This window comes from Populus nigra, chromosome 17 (assembly GCF_951802175.1).
Source record: "Populus nigra chromosome 17, ddPopNigr1.1, whole genome shotgun sequence".
NCBI lineage: Eukaryota > Viridiplantae > Streptophyta > Magnoliopsida > Malpighiales > Salicaceae > Populus > Populus nigra.
Genome location: NC_084868.1, coordinates 13572815 through 13591699, shown reverse-complemented (window position 1 = coordinate 13591699; position 18885 = coordinate 13572815). Strand labels below are relative to the sequence as shown.

Genomic DNA, 18885 nt, shown 5'->3' with positions numbered 1-18885 from the left:
ATGAAATAGAAGAAGATGATGGGACCTATGTTTCAAAACCAGTTTTTGTAAACGTTGCAGGAGGAATCCTTAATGTAATCCAACAAGAAATTCCAGATTGATCATTGAGTTGATGATAGCAAAGAATCACGGTTTTGATTTTGGAACAACAATAAAGTGAGAAGAACCTATTAGGAAATCTCCAAAATAAAATGAAAGGTTCAAACCCTGCCATCAGGAAGAACGACATCGATTTTAGCTTTGGTTAAAGGGAATCGCCAGATGAGATTCCAGGTTGACCGGGCTACAAACATAGATTTTGTGGTTCTGGTTAAAGGGGATCGCCAGATGGGATCTCAGGTTAGCCCAACCACACACAGAATTTTGGTTCTGGTTAAAGGGGATCGCCAGATGGGATCTCAGGTTAGCCCAACCACACACAGATTTTTTTGGTTCTGGTTAAAGGGGATGGCCAGATGGGATCTCAGGTTAGCCCAACCACACACAGGATAATGGTTCTGGTTAAAGGGGATTGCCAGATGGGATCTCAGGTTAGCCCAACCACACACAGAATTTTGGTTCTGTTTAAAGGGGATCGCCAGATGGGATCTCAGGTTAGCCCAACCACACACAAGATAATGGTTCTGGTTAAAGGGGATCGCCAGATGGGATCTCAGGTTAGCTCAACCACACACAGACTTTTTGGTTCTGGTTAAAGGGGATCGCCAGATGGGATCTCAGGTTAGCCCAACCACACACAGGATTTTGGTTCTGGTTAAAGGGGATCGCCAGATGGGATCTCATGTTAGCCCAACCACACAAAGAATAATGGTTCTGGTTAAAGGGGATCGTCAGATGGGATCTCAGGTTAGCCCAACCATACAGATTTTTTGGTTCTGGTTAAAGGGGATTGCCAAATGAGATCTCAGGTTAGCCCAACCACACACAGAATAATGGTTCTGGTTAAAGAGGATCGCCAGATGGGATCTCAGGTTAGCCCAACCACACACAGGATTTTGGTTTTGGTTAAAGGGGATCGCTAGATGGGATCTCAGGTTAGCCCAACCACACACAAAATAATGGTTCTGGTTAAAGGGGATCGCCAGATGGGATCTTAGGTTAGCCCAACCACACACAGAATAATGGTTCTGGTTAAAGGGGATCGCCAAATGGGATCTCAGGTTAGCCCAACCACACATAAAATAATGGCTCTGGTTAAAAGGGATCGCCGGAAGGGATCTCAGGTTAGCCCAACTGTAACATCGATATTAGCTAAGGGAAATCGCCAGATGGGATTTCAGTTTGGCCAAACTACAAATATGGATTTTTAGTTAAAAGAGATCGCCAGATGGGATCTCGTGTGAATGCCAGGTTAATCTAATCCAAGTTAGAGGTCAAGGGATCGCCGAATTGGGATCTCAAGATGACTAAGTTTTGATCATTGTTTCGGGTTGAAGGGGAGTTGCTGTAAAGACAGTTTCAGATAGATCAAGCTTCGACAATATCAGTTTCGGAAGTTCAGTTTTGTTTATCTTTATAAAACTTACTACGCAAAACCCATGCTGCTCCGTAAGCATTATAAAGAGGGGGCATCTGTTGTAACCCATTTTTGGGTCCCCACAAATAAGTTAAAAAGAAAAAGAAAAAAAAAACATAGAACACTGTTCATCTCTCTCTCTCCACACACTACCTAAAGCCCCAGGCCCCTTAAAACATGGAACAGTGGCCGAACCTAAAGCCCCATGCCCCTTGTCTGGCCGACCAACCGCCGCGTGCCCTGCTCCCCATGCACAACAGCAGGCCGCTCCCCTGCTCCCCACGCACAACAGCAACGTCCGCTCCCCCTTCACCTATAAATACTGCTCTTAGCAGCTGCAAATGGGGGGGGTTTTTAGAGGGAAGTGAGAGAGTTCAGTTTTGAACGAGAAAGAGAGAACCAAACCAGGCCCCCTCCATTTTGATTTTCTTCTTCTGGGCGCTGCCCCTGCTTGTTTTTCTGCCAGAATCAAAGCAGCCACCCCCTTGCTTGCACATTGATCCATCTTCCTTCTCCTAGCACCGAACCAGAGCACAAGACAGCCCCCGAGAGCCCTGATTCTCTTCCAATTTCCCCCCTACACACGTCCTCATTTTCCTCTCCTGAACCGTCTCCCTCTCATTTGGCAACAAGAAAAAACCAGAGAACAAAAATCCCCCTCTTCTCTGCTTTTCTCCCCTGAGGCCGGCCATTTCAGAGCCTCCCCCCGCCATCCCTCTATCGGCTGCAGCCCTTTCGCCAACGCCCTCATCATCTCCTCCATCCCAGCAGCAGCAGCAACACCAAGAGGAGGAGCAGCGGCAACAACACCACCAACCGCACCAGCTCATCACTCCTTCGTTCCAGCAGCCACACCAGGAGGAGGAGCAGCCGCAGCACCATTGAAGAAAAGGCAGCAACCATCTCCTCTGCAAGGAGAAGAAGAACGGTGCCTCACTCCTGGAACCGCTGCCATTCTCTTTCATCAATACTGCCAATAACAGCAGCACCATCACTGGAAAGAAGCCACACAAAACGCAGCAGAGAAGAGGAAGAGCCACTGCTAGCTGCTGCCTCCCTCCCTGTCATTGATAACAGCCCTGTACCGTGAGAAGAAGCAGAAGAAGCAAAAACAGAGACAGACAGAGGAAAAGCAGAAACAGGGGAGAAAGGAGGAGAAGTCGCCGCCTAGAACCACCGTCAGAACCACCGGAAGACCTCGTCGGCTGCCTCACCACTGCCATCAGCATCACTAGGAGTGTTTGCCATCGTCTTCAACATTGTTTCAGCCACCAGGTTCGTCCTCTTTCTCGTCGCTGTGCATAGACCATTTTCTCGTATTTCACTGTTCAAGTGAAATATAATTCACTTGAACAGTGAAATGCTATTTCACTGTTCATGTCAAATATAATTCACGTGAACAGTGAAATGCTATTTCACTGTTCACGTGAAATATAATTCGCGACCTGGTAAGGCCTGCTGGGTTCAGCCCAGCCACATGAGCCGAGCTAGGTCCGGCCCAAAAAAACAAATATAGAAAAATTTTGTAAATTCTTCAAAAATTATTTCAAAAAATATGTGATTTTATGTAATTTTATTACTGTATTTTGATCAATATCGGTTTATATTTTTATACTGTAAAGATACAAATCCGGTATTAAAATACCTGGTTTTCTTCAAGACATAAAAAAATAAAATAATTTAAAAATATTTTGTTTTCATGCATACGGCCTAGTCTCTCCAATATATATATATAAATATTATAACATCATATTTTTCATACAACAAAGAAAATTTCAAAACAATATAGTATTAGTATGCATTTTGGCTTTAATAACCAGTTTATTCAAGCCATGAGAATTAGGCCAATATTTCAAAAATTCTAAAAAATCTTTTTGTTTTATTTTAGTATATGGGATTACGAATTTAAACATAAAACGTATTCCTGATATTAAAAATATGGTTTGTTTTAGACATTAGAACGGTTAGGTTTTACCCGATAAGATAAGGACCTCCTTATTGAGGAGGACTTTTCTTGAACCATAGACGGACCAACATACATAGACGTTAGAACGGTTAGGTTTTACCCGATAAGATAAGGACCTCCTTATTGAGGAGGACTTTTCTTGAACCATAGACGGACCAACATACATAGACGTTAGAACGTTTAGGTTTTACCCGATAAGATAAGGACCTCATTATTGAGGAAGACTTTTCTTGAACCATAGACGGACCAACAACTAGGAAACACAACGGGACCTTGAATTTTATCAGACAAATAAACAATGCAGCTTACCTTAGGTAGGGCGTATTTGGGGTGCTAATACCTTCCCTTTACGCAACCAGTCCCCGTGCCCGATCTCTGAGACCAGTTAGGGTTCCTAGTGACCAAAATACTAGGTGGCGACTCCCACACCATTTTTTTTGCTAAGAGACAAAGAATTCCTTGTCTCCCCATATTTACCAGATATATATATCCCCCCATACATATTTAAGGGTGGACGATCGCCGCGACGCCGCACACCTGCGACAACAGTCATTGTACCATTATTTAGAAATAAGCATAGCCTATGCATGCCATCATTTATAAATATAGAACAAGGAATCAAAGCTTTAACATACAAATACTTGAGATGCTGTAAATTCCCCAGCGTCGAAGGAATCTCACCAGAAAGCTGATTATTGAAAAGATTACTGGTGTGGAAATATGATCAAACATCAATTTCATCAATGGCAACAACTGTAGGTCTTTTTTTTAACACATAAAACAGCAGTTTCAATACTGAAAAGAGAAATATATGTGGAGTTATGATACTTACAATCCTACCAAGTTTGCAAAGAGACCTATTGATGAAGGGTCAATAGATCCATCCAAGTTTTTGCTTGGCAAGTTTCTGTCAAAGAAATTGAAGTGGTTCACATAGAAAGGATTGTTTTAAACAGGTTTCATGCATTCCTTTTTATATTGTTTGTTTTTGTTAATGACAACCAGATTTTGAATTTATCAAGTTTTGTACATACATTCCAGTGACGGAACAAACCGATTGATTTCTTATGCTGTGGCAGGAGCACTTGATCTCGGAATCCGGTTCGGTAGAACAAACTGGATACGTGAGAGTTAACTGCGTTGTGTCTTTGGACAGCAAATTCTTGGAAAGGAGTCGAAGAGCACTTACTGCAGAGGGTTTGCAAAAAAGAGGAAAAAAACTTATTAAATCCCACCAGGATCTTCTAATATTAATATAAACATACTCAATCGACCTTATTATATACCTACGTAGATGGGTTAGAATTTATTGGTCTGTGTAAAAAAAAAAAAACGTAATCTACATATTCGTATAGCTTTTCTTTCGTAATCAATTTCTTCATGAGAAAATCAATGGCCTTCTATATGATTCCTTCCACCCTATCCCACATCTATTAGTAATTAAACTAAACATGTATTGATACATCTTTGAATGAATAATAAAACGATTAATCTTTACCTTCATCATCTGGAAGGGATCCACTACGTGCGGCTTCGTCGATGCGATCATCAAAAGAAGCCCCAGAGCCAAGTTGCCAGAGAAGAAGATAGTTAAGAAGAAAGAGTATACTGATGAGCATTACTGACCATTCAGAACCTATTGGTTTCGACATAACTCTACCTCCAGTTTGCGTTTCGTGCTGTGTGTATGTACGTGGATGCCACTGCGTATATTTATATAAACACATGAATAAAAACATACCTAATAAAAAAGAGATTCTCAACAAGGAGGAATCTAATATTTTGTTCTCTTTAACTACTTTATTATTTTCTTTGTCCAGAAGTTTTCATCAAATGAATGAAATCATTCCACTACGTCAAGGTGGGGATCGAACTTGGTACTGATAAGTATTAGATAGCGACTGAAGAGGAAGCCTTCTTTAGGAAAGCTACCAAAGTAACAATTGCTTGTGGATACAGTAATGCCTTTTGGATTCTATACTACTCGTGTTTCGTTCCTTTAAATTGTCTCTGATTTGAACACACAGAAAAAAGAGAGAAGACGAAGACAAGGAAAAGGGGCGCATTAGAAATGATTAAAGAAACGAATATTTAAGTAATATCTTTTATTTATTCATTTCACGCGCTATTGGTTCTCGCCAAGGCCAGACCCAGTGATATATTTTTTTTCCTGCCTGCGAGGCGTAGTAGCTTGGTCTGATAGCGCTGTCATGCCAATTGGGTGTGCCTCACATGTGTTTCTCTGTCGAGCTTGAGGACTTTTATCATTGCATTTCATTTCGGATATGGTTAGATTTGCTATACTAATAAAAAAAATATATCAGAAAATTCAGAAAATTATCAAAAGACTAGTTCTAGTTAAGAAGAATTAAAATATATAAAATTAAAAAATTTATCAGCATATTTTCGACTAATAAAAATCCTATTAGCAAAGAAAATTCAATTTGAAAAGTAAAATTCAAAATATATTTAAAGACTCAATTGAAAATTTTCAAGGTTTAATTGAATTTATTGAGAGCTTAATTACAATAAAAGTATTGAAGTTTGATGAAAAATTAGAAACTTCATTGAATAAATCAGAAACCTAGAACCAAATTGTAAAACACGCAAAACTTTAAGGTTTGAAATAATACTCGGTGGTGATTCCTGAACTTCATAATCATAACATTATGATTAAACTTAAAATCCACCTTTAATTTCAAAAAACAACCCTGCTAAAATCTTAAATTATTTGGTAATACTTCAACAATATTGATTTCATATTAATAAACAAAAATTTTGAAAATCTCGACAACAATTTTTATTATTATTATTTTATTATTATTTTTTTATGATTATGAATTTCATACTTTTTACTATTTTTGTTAAATCAAATCCAATGGTCATGAATGATGCATACAAAATTAATGGTCATTATTAACAAGTAAAGGACATAACTTGTAGTTTTGAAAATTTAATTTATAAGAACAATTTTAGAATAAAATTTCATAATATTGTATATCCTCACCTCCGTACGTCTATCCTCTCATATTAAAAGTATAGAAATACACCAAATTTCTTTCTCGAGAATTTTGTCTTTCTCTGGTAACCAAAACAAATATATTCCATTTCTGTTGAAGGAGAACAAAATTAAGGAAACAAGATGGATATCAACAACTTGTCCAAACGTGCTCAAGAATTGTGGAATGAATGGGAGATTCGCTCACTGATTTTGTTAAGTCTCTTTCTCCAAATCTTGCTCATCGTCATTGGAAATCGGCGGAAGTACCACACTGGAATCGTGCTTGGAGGCCTTGTCTGGATAGCATACTTGTCCGCGTATTGGGTGACAACTTATGCATTGGGTAGTGTTTCCCGTAGCCAAGGAGGTTCGGGAACGAATCGCATCAATCCAACTCCAAACAATATTCCAGCATTTTGGGCACCAATTCTCCTTGTACACCTTGGTGGTCCTGACACTATTACTGCTTATGCACTGGAAGACAACGAATTGTGGTTAAGGCACCTTCTCCAGCTAGCAATTCAAGCTTCTACAACTTCTTATTCCCTGTTCAAATCATGGGGTAAGGATCCACTCATATATATAGCCATTCCCATCTTCGTTGCTGGAATTACCAAGTATGGAGAAAGGGTTTTGGTTCTCTGGCTAGCAAGCTCCAAGAAGTTTAGGGACATCCAAAGTGAAGAAGTGGATACTTTCCAGAGCAAATTTGGCAAGAAATTTCAATCTTCTGTCTTCGTTGACATGTCTGAGGAAGACCTGAATGAAGGTTTAGAATTTAACAAAATAATATCTGAGGCTTTGTATCTCCATGAAGCACATTTTTTGTTCAAAATGTTCAAGATATTTTATGCACTTATTCATGGTTCTCACAAAGGCCAGACCCAAGTGATATTTTTTTCTCCTGCCGGCTAGGCGTAGTAGCTTGGTCTGATAGCGCTGTCATGCTAATAGGATGGGCCTGACATTTGTTTTTCAAAAGTGTCGAGTATGAGGATTTTTATCATCACATCTCAGATATAGTGGAATTTGCTATATTAATAAATTAAAAAAAATCTTTGATTAATTAAGGAGGATCAAAATATACAAAATTAAAAACATTGAAAATCCTATTAGCAAAAAAAATTTAATTTGTGAAGTAAAATTCAAAATTGTATGTTTAAGAACTCAATTAAAAATTTTCAAGGTTTAATTGAATTTATTGAGAGGTTATTTATAATAAAAGTATTAAAGTTTGATGGGAAATTAGGGACTTTATTAAACAAATATTGAATTTATTAAGGGTTTAATTACAATAAAAGTATTGAAATTTGATGGAAAATTAGAAATTTAATTGAATAAATCAGAAACTTATGACCAAATTATAAAACATGCAAAACTCTAAGATTTGAAATAATACTTGATTGTGACTCCTGAATTCATAATCATAACCTTATGATTAAATTTAAAATCCCTCTTCAATTTCAAAAAATAACTCTGTCATGTGACATTGTGCATATCACGACAAGAATTTCATAGTATTTTAGATAATCATCAAAATCTTAAATTATTTGGTAATACTTTAACAATGATTTCATGTTAATTAACAAAAATTTTGAAAATCTCAACAATTTTTTTTACTGTTCTCTCTTTTTTTGTTTTTATTTTATTTTTTTATAATTTTGAATTTCATACTTCTAACTATTTTTGTTAAATCAAATCCAACGGTGATGAATGATGAATACAAAATTAATGGTCATTATTAACAAGTAAAGGATACAACTTGTAGTTTTGAGAAATTTAGTTTATAAGAACAATTTTAGAATAAAATTTCACAATATTGTATATCCTCATCTCTGTCTATCCTCTCATATTAAAAGTATAGAAATACACCAAATTTCTTTCTCGACAATTTTGTCTTTCTCCGGTAACCAAAACAAATATATTTCATTTCTGCCACGCACCTATCTCCAACATCTCCTACTTCTTTTCCAAATGCTAGCAGAAAGAAACTTGAGACTAACAGAGCAAAAGGTGCAGCTACAATCCACTATCCGAACAAAATCACTTAGGGATACAAATCATCCATTGCCTAGTACCATTGAAACTTCTTTTTCTCTCAAAGCTTCCACCATAAACTTCTTCACTTATTTTATATATATACGTACGTACAAATAATTTTCTTCCAAAACAGGAAGTGTTTCCATGAAAATCACGGGCTAAGTAGATGCCTGAAGAATAAAATTTTACCTTGCGACAAGGGAAAGGTAACTATTCTGGAAGAAGAACATTTCCTCTCTTTTGTACCTTGTAAGTAATCATCGTTCTACAGGAATATATCAAAACTTTGTACTTGTAAAGTACCTGTGGAACCAGCACTTCTAAAACCAACTCAAGTCGACGGAAAGATTATAACTAAGCAGCAGAGTCCCCATCATTGCCATTGCCACATAAAATCTCAAGGTATTGTTTTGGCTATTGTAGAAGTGAGTTGGCCTGAAAAATCATGAACTGCGTATGTTATACATGTGTTTGTAGATTGTTATTTTTTCCCATCCAATTAACATGAGTTTTAGGGTGTAATTAATTTAATTAGAGTAGCTCTAAGCACAAATCAATTCCAATGATATTTATGATTTTTGTATTAGCTGAAGTAACCAAAACCACTATGTCTGCAAGAAGTTGAAAATGGTCAATTAGTTAAGCTCCATAATTTGCAGTAATGTAATGATTTTGTTTTTCAAATAATTTGTGACTGTTTCTGTGATTAGTACTAGCTAGTACTCGGTTTATTGTTGCGTTAGTTGAATATTGTTTCTGGCTTGGTTGGAATCTTAACTAAAGCTGATTTCATTATTGGAAATTTTAATTTACACAGCACCTTGTGTTGAAGGAGAACAAAAGGAAACAGGATGGATATCAACAACTTGTCCAAACGTGCTCAAGAATTGTGGAATGAATGGGAGATTCGCTCACTGATTTTGTTAAGTCTCTTTCTCCAAATCTTGCTCATCGTCATTGGAAACCGGCGGAAGTACCACACTGGAATCGTGCTTGGAGGCCTTGTCTGGATAGCATACTTGTCCGCGGATTGGGTGACAACTTATGCATTGGGTAGTGTTTCCCGTAGCCAAGGAGGTTCGGGAACGAATCGCATCAATCCAACTCCAAACAATATTCCAGCATTTTGGGCACCAATTCTCCTTTTACACCTTGGTGGCCCTGACACTATTACTGCTTATGCACTGGAGGACAACGAATTGTGGTTAAGGCACCTTCTCCATCTAGTAATTCAAGCTCCTACAGCTTCTTATTCCCTGTTCAAATCATGGGGTAAGGATCCACTCATATATATAGCCATTCCCATCTTTGTTGCTGGAATTACCAAGTATGGAGACAGGGTTTTGGTTCTCTGGCTAGCAAGCTCCAAGAAGTTTAGGGACATCCAAAGTGTTAGAGTATATTAGAGTACATTGCTTTAGATTGTGACACTTGTCACAATCTTAATATAGTGGATAGTTAGTTAATTAGCCCAAGTCTGTTAGTCTGTTAAAAACAGATATATAAACACAACTATCTCGTGGTATATGGTATTATGCAAAATAAGAACTATTATCAAGTATTCTCTGCTGCTCCTATCTCTCTGTTTCTTCTTTCTTTCTGCAGAATTATAGATCCTGTTAATCAATTGACATTGCTTAACATGGTATCAGAGCTGATTATTGCTCACGCTTGAAATTTCTAGATCCTCTGTTGCTTCCGCATTTTACTGTTATTTTCTCTGCATTCACATATTGTTCTTCATATTTGGAGTATATAGTGCTTCGTTGTGATCTTTATCTTGAGTTCTATTTCTTTCTGCAACTTGCACATCAAGTGTTTGGTGTATTGTCTCATCTACGGATTACACTTGAAATCCTGATGGTGATTGCTTCGCAACTCCAGTTGCTTCAATCTCCAGTTATAGCTCTCATTTCCTCCATTCCTACATCAGTCAATGTCAAACTTGATGAATCGAATTACCTCAATTGGAACTTCCAGATGCAACTTTTACTTGAAAGTAATGGAATTATGGGGTATGTTGATGGTTTGCTCCCCTGTCCACCTCAACATTGTTCAATCTCAGCTGAATCTGGTATCACCTCTTCTTCCTCTCAATCTGATGAATATATAGTATGGAAAATGCATGATAGAGCGATTATGCAATTGATTACTGCCACATTATCACCGATTGCTATGTCCTGTGCAATTGGTAGCACTAGCTCTAAAGATTTGTGGATTAGATTAAAGGAACAATTTTCCACTGTGTCTAGGACTAGTATTTTTCAGATGAAATCCAATCTGCAAACCATTAAAAAGGGTTCAGATTCAGTTTCACAGTATCTTCATCGAATTAAAGAGGCTAGGGACTACTTGTCTGCTGCTGGGGTATATTTTGCAGATGAAGACATTGTGATTCTTGCCTTGAATGGCTTACCTGCTGAGTATAATACTTTTAGATGTGTTATAAGGGGAAGAGAAAGTGTGATCTCATTGAAGGACTTTCGCTCACAATTGCTTGCAGAGGAAGTGATTATTGACACTTCAGTTAATTCTCCATTCCTGTCAGTTATGGTTGCTAGTACAGGTGATACATACACACAAGGGAGTTTCTCTCCACATCATGGGCAGTCTCAGGTGCCTACTAGACAGTTTCAGCCATATAATGGAAACAAGAACAGGGGTAAAGGTCGATTTACTCAGGGCTCTCGATTCTTTGCTTCTAGACCAGGTTTTTCCTCCATGGCACCTGTGCTTCCCAACTCAAATTCTAGACTCCTTGGTCAATCCCCTACTCAGCAATTTCGACATCCTTCTGCACTCATGGTTCCAATCTGTCAGCTATGCAACTCTGAGGGACACACTGCTCCCTTCTGTGGAGCTTCTCCTCCTAAGAGAACCAGATGCAACATCTGTGGTAGAAGCAATCATACCTCCTGGTATTGTTTCTATAATGATAAGGGTCCAAATTACATTGCTTCGTATTCTCCACAGTCATCCTTTTCTCTGCAGCCACAGTCTCTGCAGTATCCTTCATATCCGGCTCCCTCTTCACAGAACAGGGAAGTACATCAATCTCCTATGCAAGTTATGCAGCAATATACTCCATATCAGGCGTCATCCTCACAGAACCGGGAAGTACCACAATCTCTCATACAAGCTATGCATACAGTGATTCACTCTGCCTCTCCAGCATCTTGTTCCTCAGGATCTTCTCAAGTGTGGCTCACCGATTCTGGTGCCACGAATCATATGATGGCTGATTTGGCGAATCTATCGTTGGCCTCCCCATATCCATCCACTGAAACCATTCATACTGCCAATGGTGAAGGTTTGACAGTATACCACATTGGTCATTCTACTCTTCATTCATCCATTTCTCCAATCAAATTGCATTATGTGCTTTGTGTTCCTCAAATTACTCAGAATCTGCTATCAGTACACCGTCTTTGTCTTGATAATAACTGTCGGCTCATATTTGATGCTCTCTGTTTTTGGATTCAGGACAAAGCCACAGGGAGGATCCTTTACAAAGGGCTGTGCAGTAATGGATTGTATCCTATCCACTCTTTCTCGCCTGCAACCTCCCAACAGCCTTATCAAGCTACAGCTTATCTTGGTCAACTCGTTCAGTCCACCTTGTGGCATCATAGGTTAGGTCATCCTATAAATAATATTGTTTCCTTGATATTAAATAAAGCTCACGTGCATGCCTCCAAAACACCTACACCTCTCATGTGTCATCCATGTCTTAAAGGAAAGTTTAGTAAACTACCTTTTCCACAGCATGTCAATAAGTCTGTAATTCCATTTCATACTATTCATACTGATTTGTGGGGTCCTGCACCATCTATTTCAGTTGATGGTTATAGATACTACACTATCTTTGTTGATGAATGTACTAGATATTGCTGGATTTTCCCTTTAGTAAATAAATCTGATTTGTTTTCTACCTTTGTTGATTTTTATTCCTTTGTTTCTACTCAATTTGCCTCCACCATTAAAATTCTTCAAACTGATGGAGGGGGTGAGTATACCAGCAATCGATTGAAACTTTTTCTTCTTAACAAGGGCATTTCCCATCGCCTTTCTTGTCCATATACTCCTGAACAAAATGGGGTTGCAGAGAGGAAACATAGACACATAATTGAAACCACTATCACCTTATTACGAACCGCTAAATTGCCATCCAAATTCTGGTCTTATGCCTGTCAAACAGCCACTTATCTAATCAATCGTATGCCTACTGTTGTTCTTCATAATAGCTCACCATTTGAGATGTTATTTGGATCCTCTCCAACTATTACACACCTTCGAATTTTTGGATGTGCTTGTTTTCCTCTTCTCAAGCCTTATAATAGCACCAAATTGCAGGCCAAAACTACAAAATGTGTGTTTCTTGGATATGCCACAAAATATAAAGGTTATCTATGCTATCATGTACCAACAATGAGAATGTTTGTGTCTAGGCATGTTATCTTTGATGAGCATCAGTTCCCATACTCAGATTTAGTGTCTACACCTTCAAACACACTCCAATCTAGTCCGCTGTCTTCTTGTCCTGTGACTATTGTCAATACAGCAAATTCCATTGTCTCCACCAGCTCAGTGTCTCCTTCTCACCCCTCTACCACTCATACACATGTCCCATCTACAAACTCTGTTAGTCCACAGTCCATTACTGCTCCACTTTCAGCCTCTCCTCTGCTCCCTGTGGCACCTGATATCAGTATGCAATCTGATTTAGATTCTCATGGCTTTATTCCTGATAATCTACAAGTGGTGATGTCCATTCCTCCACTTAATCTTCATTCGATGCAGACTCGAAGCAAGAGTGGGATTATAAAAAGGAAGGCTCTCTTAGCCACTATCTAGGTTCCTGCGACCCCTGAAATGCAGTTGGTTGAACCAACCAATTACAAGGCTGCCCTTAAAATTCCTGTGTGGCTACAGGCCATGAAAGAAGAAGTTGATGCCTTACATACTCAAGGCACTTGGAGTTTAGTTTCATTGCCAGCAAACAGGAACCTTGTTGGCTGTAAGTGGATTTTTAAGATCAAAAGACATTCTGATGGTTCTCTTGCCAGGCACAAAGCAAGGTTAGTTGCTAAGGGCTTCAGTCAGGAACCTGGATTGGACTATGGGGAGATGTTTAGTCCTGTGGTGAAACCTACCACAGTCAGGTTAGTTTTGGCTCTTGCTGCACATTTTAACTGGTCTCTAAGACAGTTAGATGTCAAAAATGCATTTTTGCATGGTATTCTCCAAGAGGAAGTCTACATGTCTCAAACTCCTGGTTTTGAAAATCTCAATCATCCTCAACTCGTCTGTAAACTGCATAAATCCCTGTATGGCCTCAAACAGGCTCCTCGCGCTTGGAATGACAGGTTTACTCAGTTCCTTCCTTCTTTGGGTTTTGAAACCACTTATTCTGATTCTTCGTTATTTGTCAAACATGCTGGTCATGAGATTGTGGTGCTGCTTCTCTACGTGGATGATATCATTATCACTGGGAGTGCATCTGGTGTGATTCAGCAAGTCATTAGTGCTCTTACTTCTGAATTTGATCTCACAGATTTAGGCTCCCTCCATTATTTCTTGGGCATCCAAATTACTCATACTGCTGCTGGTTTATTTCTGTCCCAGACCAAATACGTTGAGGACTTGTTAGCTAAATCTGAAATGAGTGAGGCTAAACCGTGTGATACTCCTTGTCTACCTTATCATCAACTCCTCAAAGACGATGGGGAGCCTTATCCAAATCCTCAGCTGTACAGAAGTCTTGTAGGAGCTCTGCAATACCTCACTTTCACCAGGCCGGATATTGCTTTTTCTGTACATCAGGTCTGCCAGTTTATGCAGCACCCTATGATGTCTCACTTTACTGCTATTAAGAGAATCCTACGATACCTAAAAGGTACTCTTAAGTTTGGTCTCTCATATACTCGAGGAGATTTACAGTTAAAGGCATTTAATGATGCTGATTGGGCAGGGGATCCTAATGACAGGAGATCTACTACTGGATTGGTCTTCTTGGGTAACAATCCCATTTCGTGGTCCTCTAAGAAGCAACAAACTGTTTCTCGATCTTCCACCGAAGCTGAGTATCGTGCCTTATCCTTCACCTCAGCTGAGTTGGATTGGATAAAACAATTATTAGCCTTTCTGCACATTTCGTTGCCTGGCGTGCCTGTTCTATTTTGTGACAATTTGTCTACCATTGCTTTGTCTTTCAATCCTGTTCAGCATCAAAAGACTAAGCATATCGAAGTGGATGTTCATTTTGTCCGCGAAAGAGTCTCACGTCAACAACTCTCAGTACAGTTTGTGTCTTCCCAGGAGCAGTTTGCTGATATCCTTACAAAGGGGCTAAGTGCTCCTCTGTTCCACACTCATTGTTGCAATCTCATGCTTGGTTCCTCACCGCTTGATCTTGCGGGGGGGTGTTAGAGTATATTAGAGTACATTGCTTTAGATTGTGACACTTGTCACAATCTTAATATAGTGGATAGTTAGTTAATTAGCCCAAGTCTGTTAGTCTATTAAAAACAGATATATAAACACAACTATCTCGTGGTATATGGTATTATGCAAAATAAGAACTATTATCAAGTATTCTCTACTGCTCCTATCTCTCTGTTTCTTTTTTCTTTTTGCAGAATTATAGATCATGTTAATCAATTGACATAGCTTAACACAAAGTGAAGAAGTGGATACTTTCTAGAACAAATTTGACAATAAATTTCCATCTGTTGGCTTTTTTGACATGTCTGACGAAGACTTGAATGAAGGTTTAGAATTTAACAACATAATACCTGAGGCTTTGTATCTCCATGAAGCACATTTTTTGTTCCAAATGTTCAAGATATTTTATGCAGATCTCGCGCTTAGCCATTCTAGCCATATGGAAAGTTATCTTATCCTGAGAAGCAAGAAGAAAGCCACAGATGCCTTCAAAGTGATAGAAGTCGAGTTGGGGTTTATGTACGATGTGCTTTTTACAAAGATGACAAGTGTTTGTTCAACGCGTACTATTCTTCGCTCCATCAGTTTCCTGTCTTCTGCTTCTGCATTGGTCGCCTTCTCGTTGATGGTCGCGAACAAGTGTGCCTATACAGAAACCGAGGTAATTATATCATACATCTTGCTGGGAGGAGGAGTTGTTCTTGAGATATATGGATTCATAATGCTTCTCTTATCTGAATGGGCTATGTTTCGGCTTAGCTTGCTAAAAAAGCCTTGGGCCAATGCTATCTATAAGGCTGTTCATAAAGCTATCTATTCTGACAACAACAAAAGGTGGGAAAGATACATGGCACAACACGACTTAACAGATGCTCAAATAACCAAGAACGGAGCTTTGTGGAAGATGGTCATAAATTCGTTGGTATGTAAACCAACACCCAAAGTTTGTTTTCTGAAGTTGATAGGCAAGGATAACATTCAAAGTTGGGACGTTATCAGTGACGAATTAAAAGAATTAATTTGGGAATACCTCATAGACAAACGTTCGAGATATAGTCATGAAATGCCTCAACCTGATCCTGGCATGAATGATTTGAAGGAGATATTGGCAGAAAGAGGTGATTATGTGCTGAAAAAGATGGGATACCTTGAAGAATTTCGTTGGGCTGTGGTTGAATTAGACTTTCATGGGAGCCTCCTTTTATGGCACATTGCCACTGATATTTGCTATCATGATGATATTCGCAATAACAAAGTTGATGCAAATAATCAACTTTGCAAAATGAGCAGATCCTTATCTAATTACATGTTGTATCTTCTAATTGAACGTCCAAATATGCTGCCTAAAGGGATTGGTGAGGCAAGGTACAAGCAAACCGGCATTCAACTCACCGAATTCTCGAAGAGGTGGAGATCGAAAGAAACACCACGTCCTCATTGGCGTTCTGAAGAGTTTATGAAGGAAATCAAAAACCATGAAAGCAACGTGTCAATGCTACATGATGCTTGCAAGCTCGCCAGGAAATTACAATCTCTGGAGCCGCCAGTAAAGTGGAGGATGATAAGTCAAATATGGGTGGAGATGATGACTTATGCAGCATCTAACTGTGGATGGACAGAGCATGCTCAAGCACTTACACGTGGTGGGGAGCTCCTCACTCGTGTGTGCCTTCTCATGGCGCATCTGGGTTTAAGCGAGCAGTGTCTAACAACTGCAAGCACCAGTTCCAGGGAAGCTCATGATGCATAGTTTTAAGTCTTGCTACTATAAATTTCAGTTGGTTGCTCTTTTTCTATGTTTGAAATATTGTTTGATCCAGTTTGAGAGTCTTCTTTACACGGAGACTAGTTTTAGGAGTCTTTCTTTCCTTTCATCATTAGTATTGTATTTTGGTGTGGGATTTGCTTGCGTGAAATTTTGTAATTTTTTTTAAAAATAAAAATGTGGCCCTGCTGCCTACATCAGGCTTAGCACTCACTTGAAAAAAAAAACAAAACAAAACAAAAAAAAAACCCAGGAATCTCAAGGAAGATGTGCAAAATTGATATGTATTGATAATTACTTGATTAAAGTTTTTACAACACTCTCTGATTTGATTTGGGGAACAAAAGGTATAAAGCTATATACAAGTGTTGAAGCTCAACCAATCAGTACTAAGAAAACAGCATGAAAAGCCCATAATTTTCTAGCATATTTGCTTTCTTTTCTTCTTTTTTTCCAAGCTGATCATTAAAGATTATTTAATGGTCATATTTTTTTAAGAGAAAAAAATTGTTTGAGGTTTTAAATTATATATATTGAACTACAATGATTTTTTAAAATTACAATTTTCTTAATTGGATATTTCCACAAAATTTCAATAATGAAAAGGTGACATTAACTAATTGAATATGATATTAAGTCTACAAATAAATAAAATAATATATCATGTATAAAATCTTGAATGAAATAACAAAAGAAAAAAAATAAAGGAAAGCACACAAAAAAATTCAACAAATTAAATTATTAAAAAAATTATAAATAATAATATGAAAGAAATAAGAGGAGATGAGCCTAGACTTGAGCCCAAATGCATCCAGCCTCTGTCTAGCGAGGTGAACTTGGGCTAGCGTTCAAGTCTATTTAACTTTCATTAAGGAAAAAAAAAAAATTCATACATGAACAATGCTACATTCACTTGGATAATTTAACATCCACACATCATCTCCGTTCATTTTCTCGCCAGAATCCGGGAGGATTTTGGCAAGCCACGAGGCTTAACATAAAAACTCGCATTTTTTTTCATTAAAAAAACTGTATTTAAACAATTCTTTTATCTTTCTAAATACAAATCTAAGCTTAAAAGACATTTATGAACAACCAATCCATGCAAAAATTTAATTTAATTTTTTAAAAATGTAAAATTCAAATTCACGTATCTTTTTATTCTAGTGGCCAAAAGGTTCAAATTTAGTGTTTGTAGATCCATCATGAAGTTAACTTCCTTTTTATTGCTTTAGTTTTCAACATTGTAGCCGGATTACTTTGGGAAAAAAAAATTCTCTACTCTCTTTTTTTTTTTATGATTTTGAATTTTATATTTACACAGTTTTTTTTAATCAAATCCACTGGTCATGATTGATGCATACACATAATAAATCAATGTCCATGATTAATAAGCAAAGGACATAACTTGTAGTTTTGAAGAAAAAAAAATCAAGGACAATTTTAGAGTAAAATTTCATAATATTTTATATTGTCATCCCGATCCCTCGTATCCCCTTATATTGGAAGTACATAAGGTATGAAATTTCTTTCTCGAGAATCTCGTCTCCATCTCTCATAATTAACCAAAATAAATATATTCAATTTCTTTCACGCACCTATCTCCAACATCTCTTACTTCTTTTCCAAATGCTAACAAAAAGAAACATTAGACTAAAACTCAGAAAAAAGGGCCGCTACAATCCACTATCCGAACAATAGCATTTAGGGATACAAAGCATCTACTGCCTAATACCAATGAAATTTATTTTCCTCTCAAAGCTTCCAACCTTTGCTTTTACAAGACTTCTTTTAATTTTACAAGTTGCTCCATGATACGATAACTATGTTAAGATTTGGATACTTCTGGTGTGCAATAGGTGTAATCTATTGAGATAGTTTTTATGGTATAACTGAGGGATGATTAAATGATGTAGCGTTATGCACAAAAAAAAAAAGAGTTTTTTCCAAAATTGAGTGTTGATAATTACAATCTAATCGTATTTTATTAATGAATTTTTTCTGGGTAGGTCACCCATTATAATAAGACCATTATTTTTTTTTATAGGTTACCCATTACAATGAGACTATTCTCTGCATATTTTTTCCTGGGTCACCCATTACAATAAGACCATTCTTCCACCTAGGTAGATCACTCATTACAATGAAACCAC

At 37.8% G+C, this 18885-nt stretch overlaps 2 protein-coding genes across 2 annotated transcripts; one reads left to right on the top strand and one right to left on the bottom strand.

Annotated features, from left to right (window-relative positions):
* Positions 1-1389: 1389 nt before the first annotated feature.
* On the bottom strand, positions 1390-5153 carry LOC133676516 (uncharacterized). The gene is made up of 4 exons (XM_062098196.1): positions 4981-5153; positions 4517-4670; positions 4315-4389; positions 1390-4189 (listed from the first exon to the last, which is right to left on the bottom strand). The coding sequence occupies exons 1-4, from the start codon at positions 5132-5134 to the stop codon at positions 3892-3894; spliced, it is 681 nt and encodes a 226-aa protein (XP_061954180.1). The 5' UTR covers positions 5135-5153; the 3' UTR covers positions 1390-3891.
* Positions 5154-15268: 10115 nt separating this feature from the next.
* On the top strand, positions 15269-16717 carry LOC133677004 (uncharacterized). The gene has a single exon (XM_062098826.1). The coding sequence runs from the start codon at positions 15269-15271 to the stop codon at positions 16715-16717; it is 1449 nt and encodes a 482-aa protein (XP_061954810.1).
* The last annotated feature ends 2168 nt before the right edge of the window (positions 16718-18885 follow it).

Excerpts from the sequence above, each read along its gene's own strand:
- LOC133676516 (XM_062098196.1), bottom strand. The coding sequence starts at position 5,134 with ATGTCGAAACCAATAGGTTCTGAATGGTCAGTAATGCTCATCAGTATA. Across the intron at positions 4,390-4,516 it reads GTTTGTTCCGTCACTGGAAT|AAACTTGCCAAGCAAAAACT; the intron begins GTATGTACAAAA and ends TTTCTTTGACAG. Across the intron at positions 4,190-4,314 it reads TTTGCAAACTTGGTAGGATT|TAATCTTTTCAATAATCAGC; the intron begins GTAAGTATCATA and ends TTTCCACACCAG.
- LOC133677004 (XM_062098826.1), top strand. The coding sequence starts at position 15,269 with ATGTCTGACGAAGACTTGAATGAAGGTTTAGAATTTAACAACATAATA.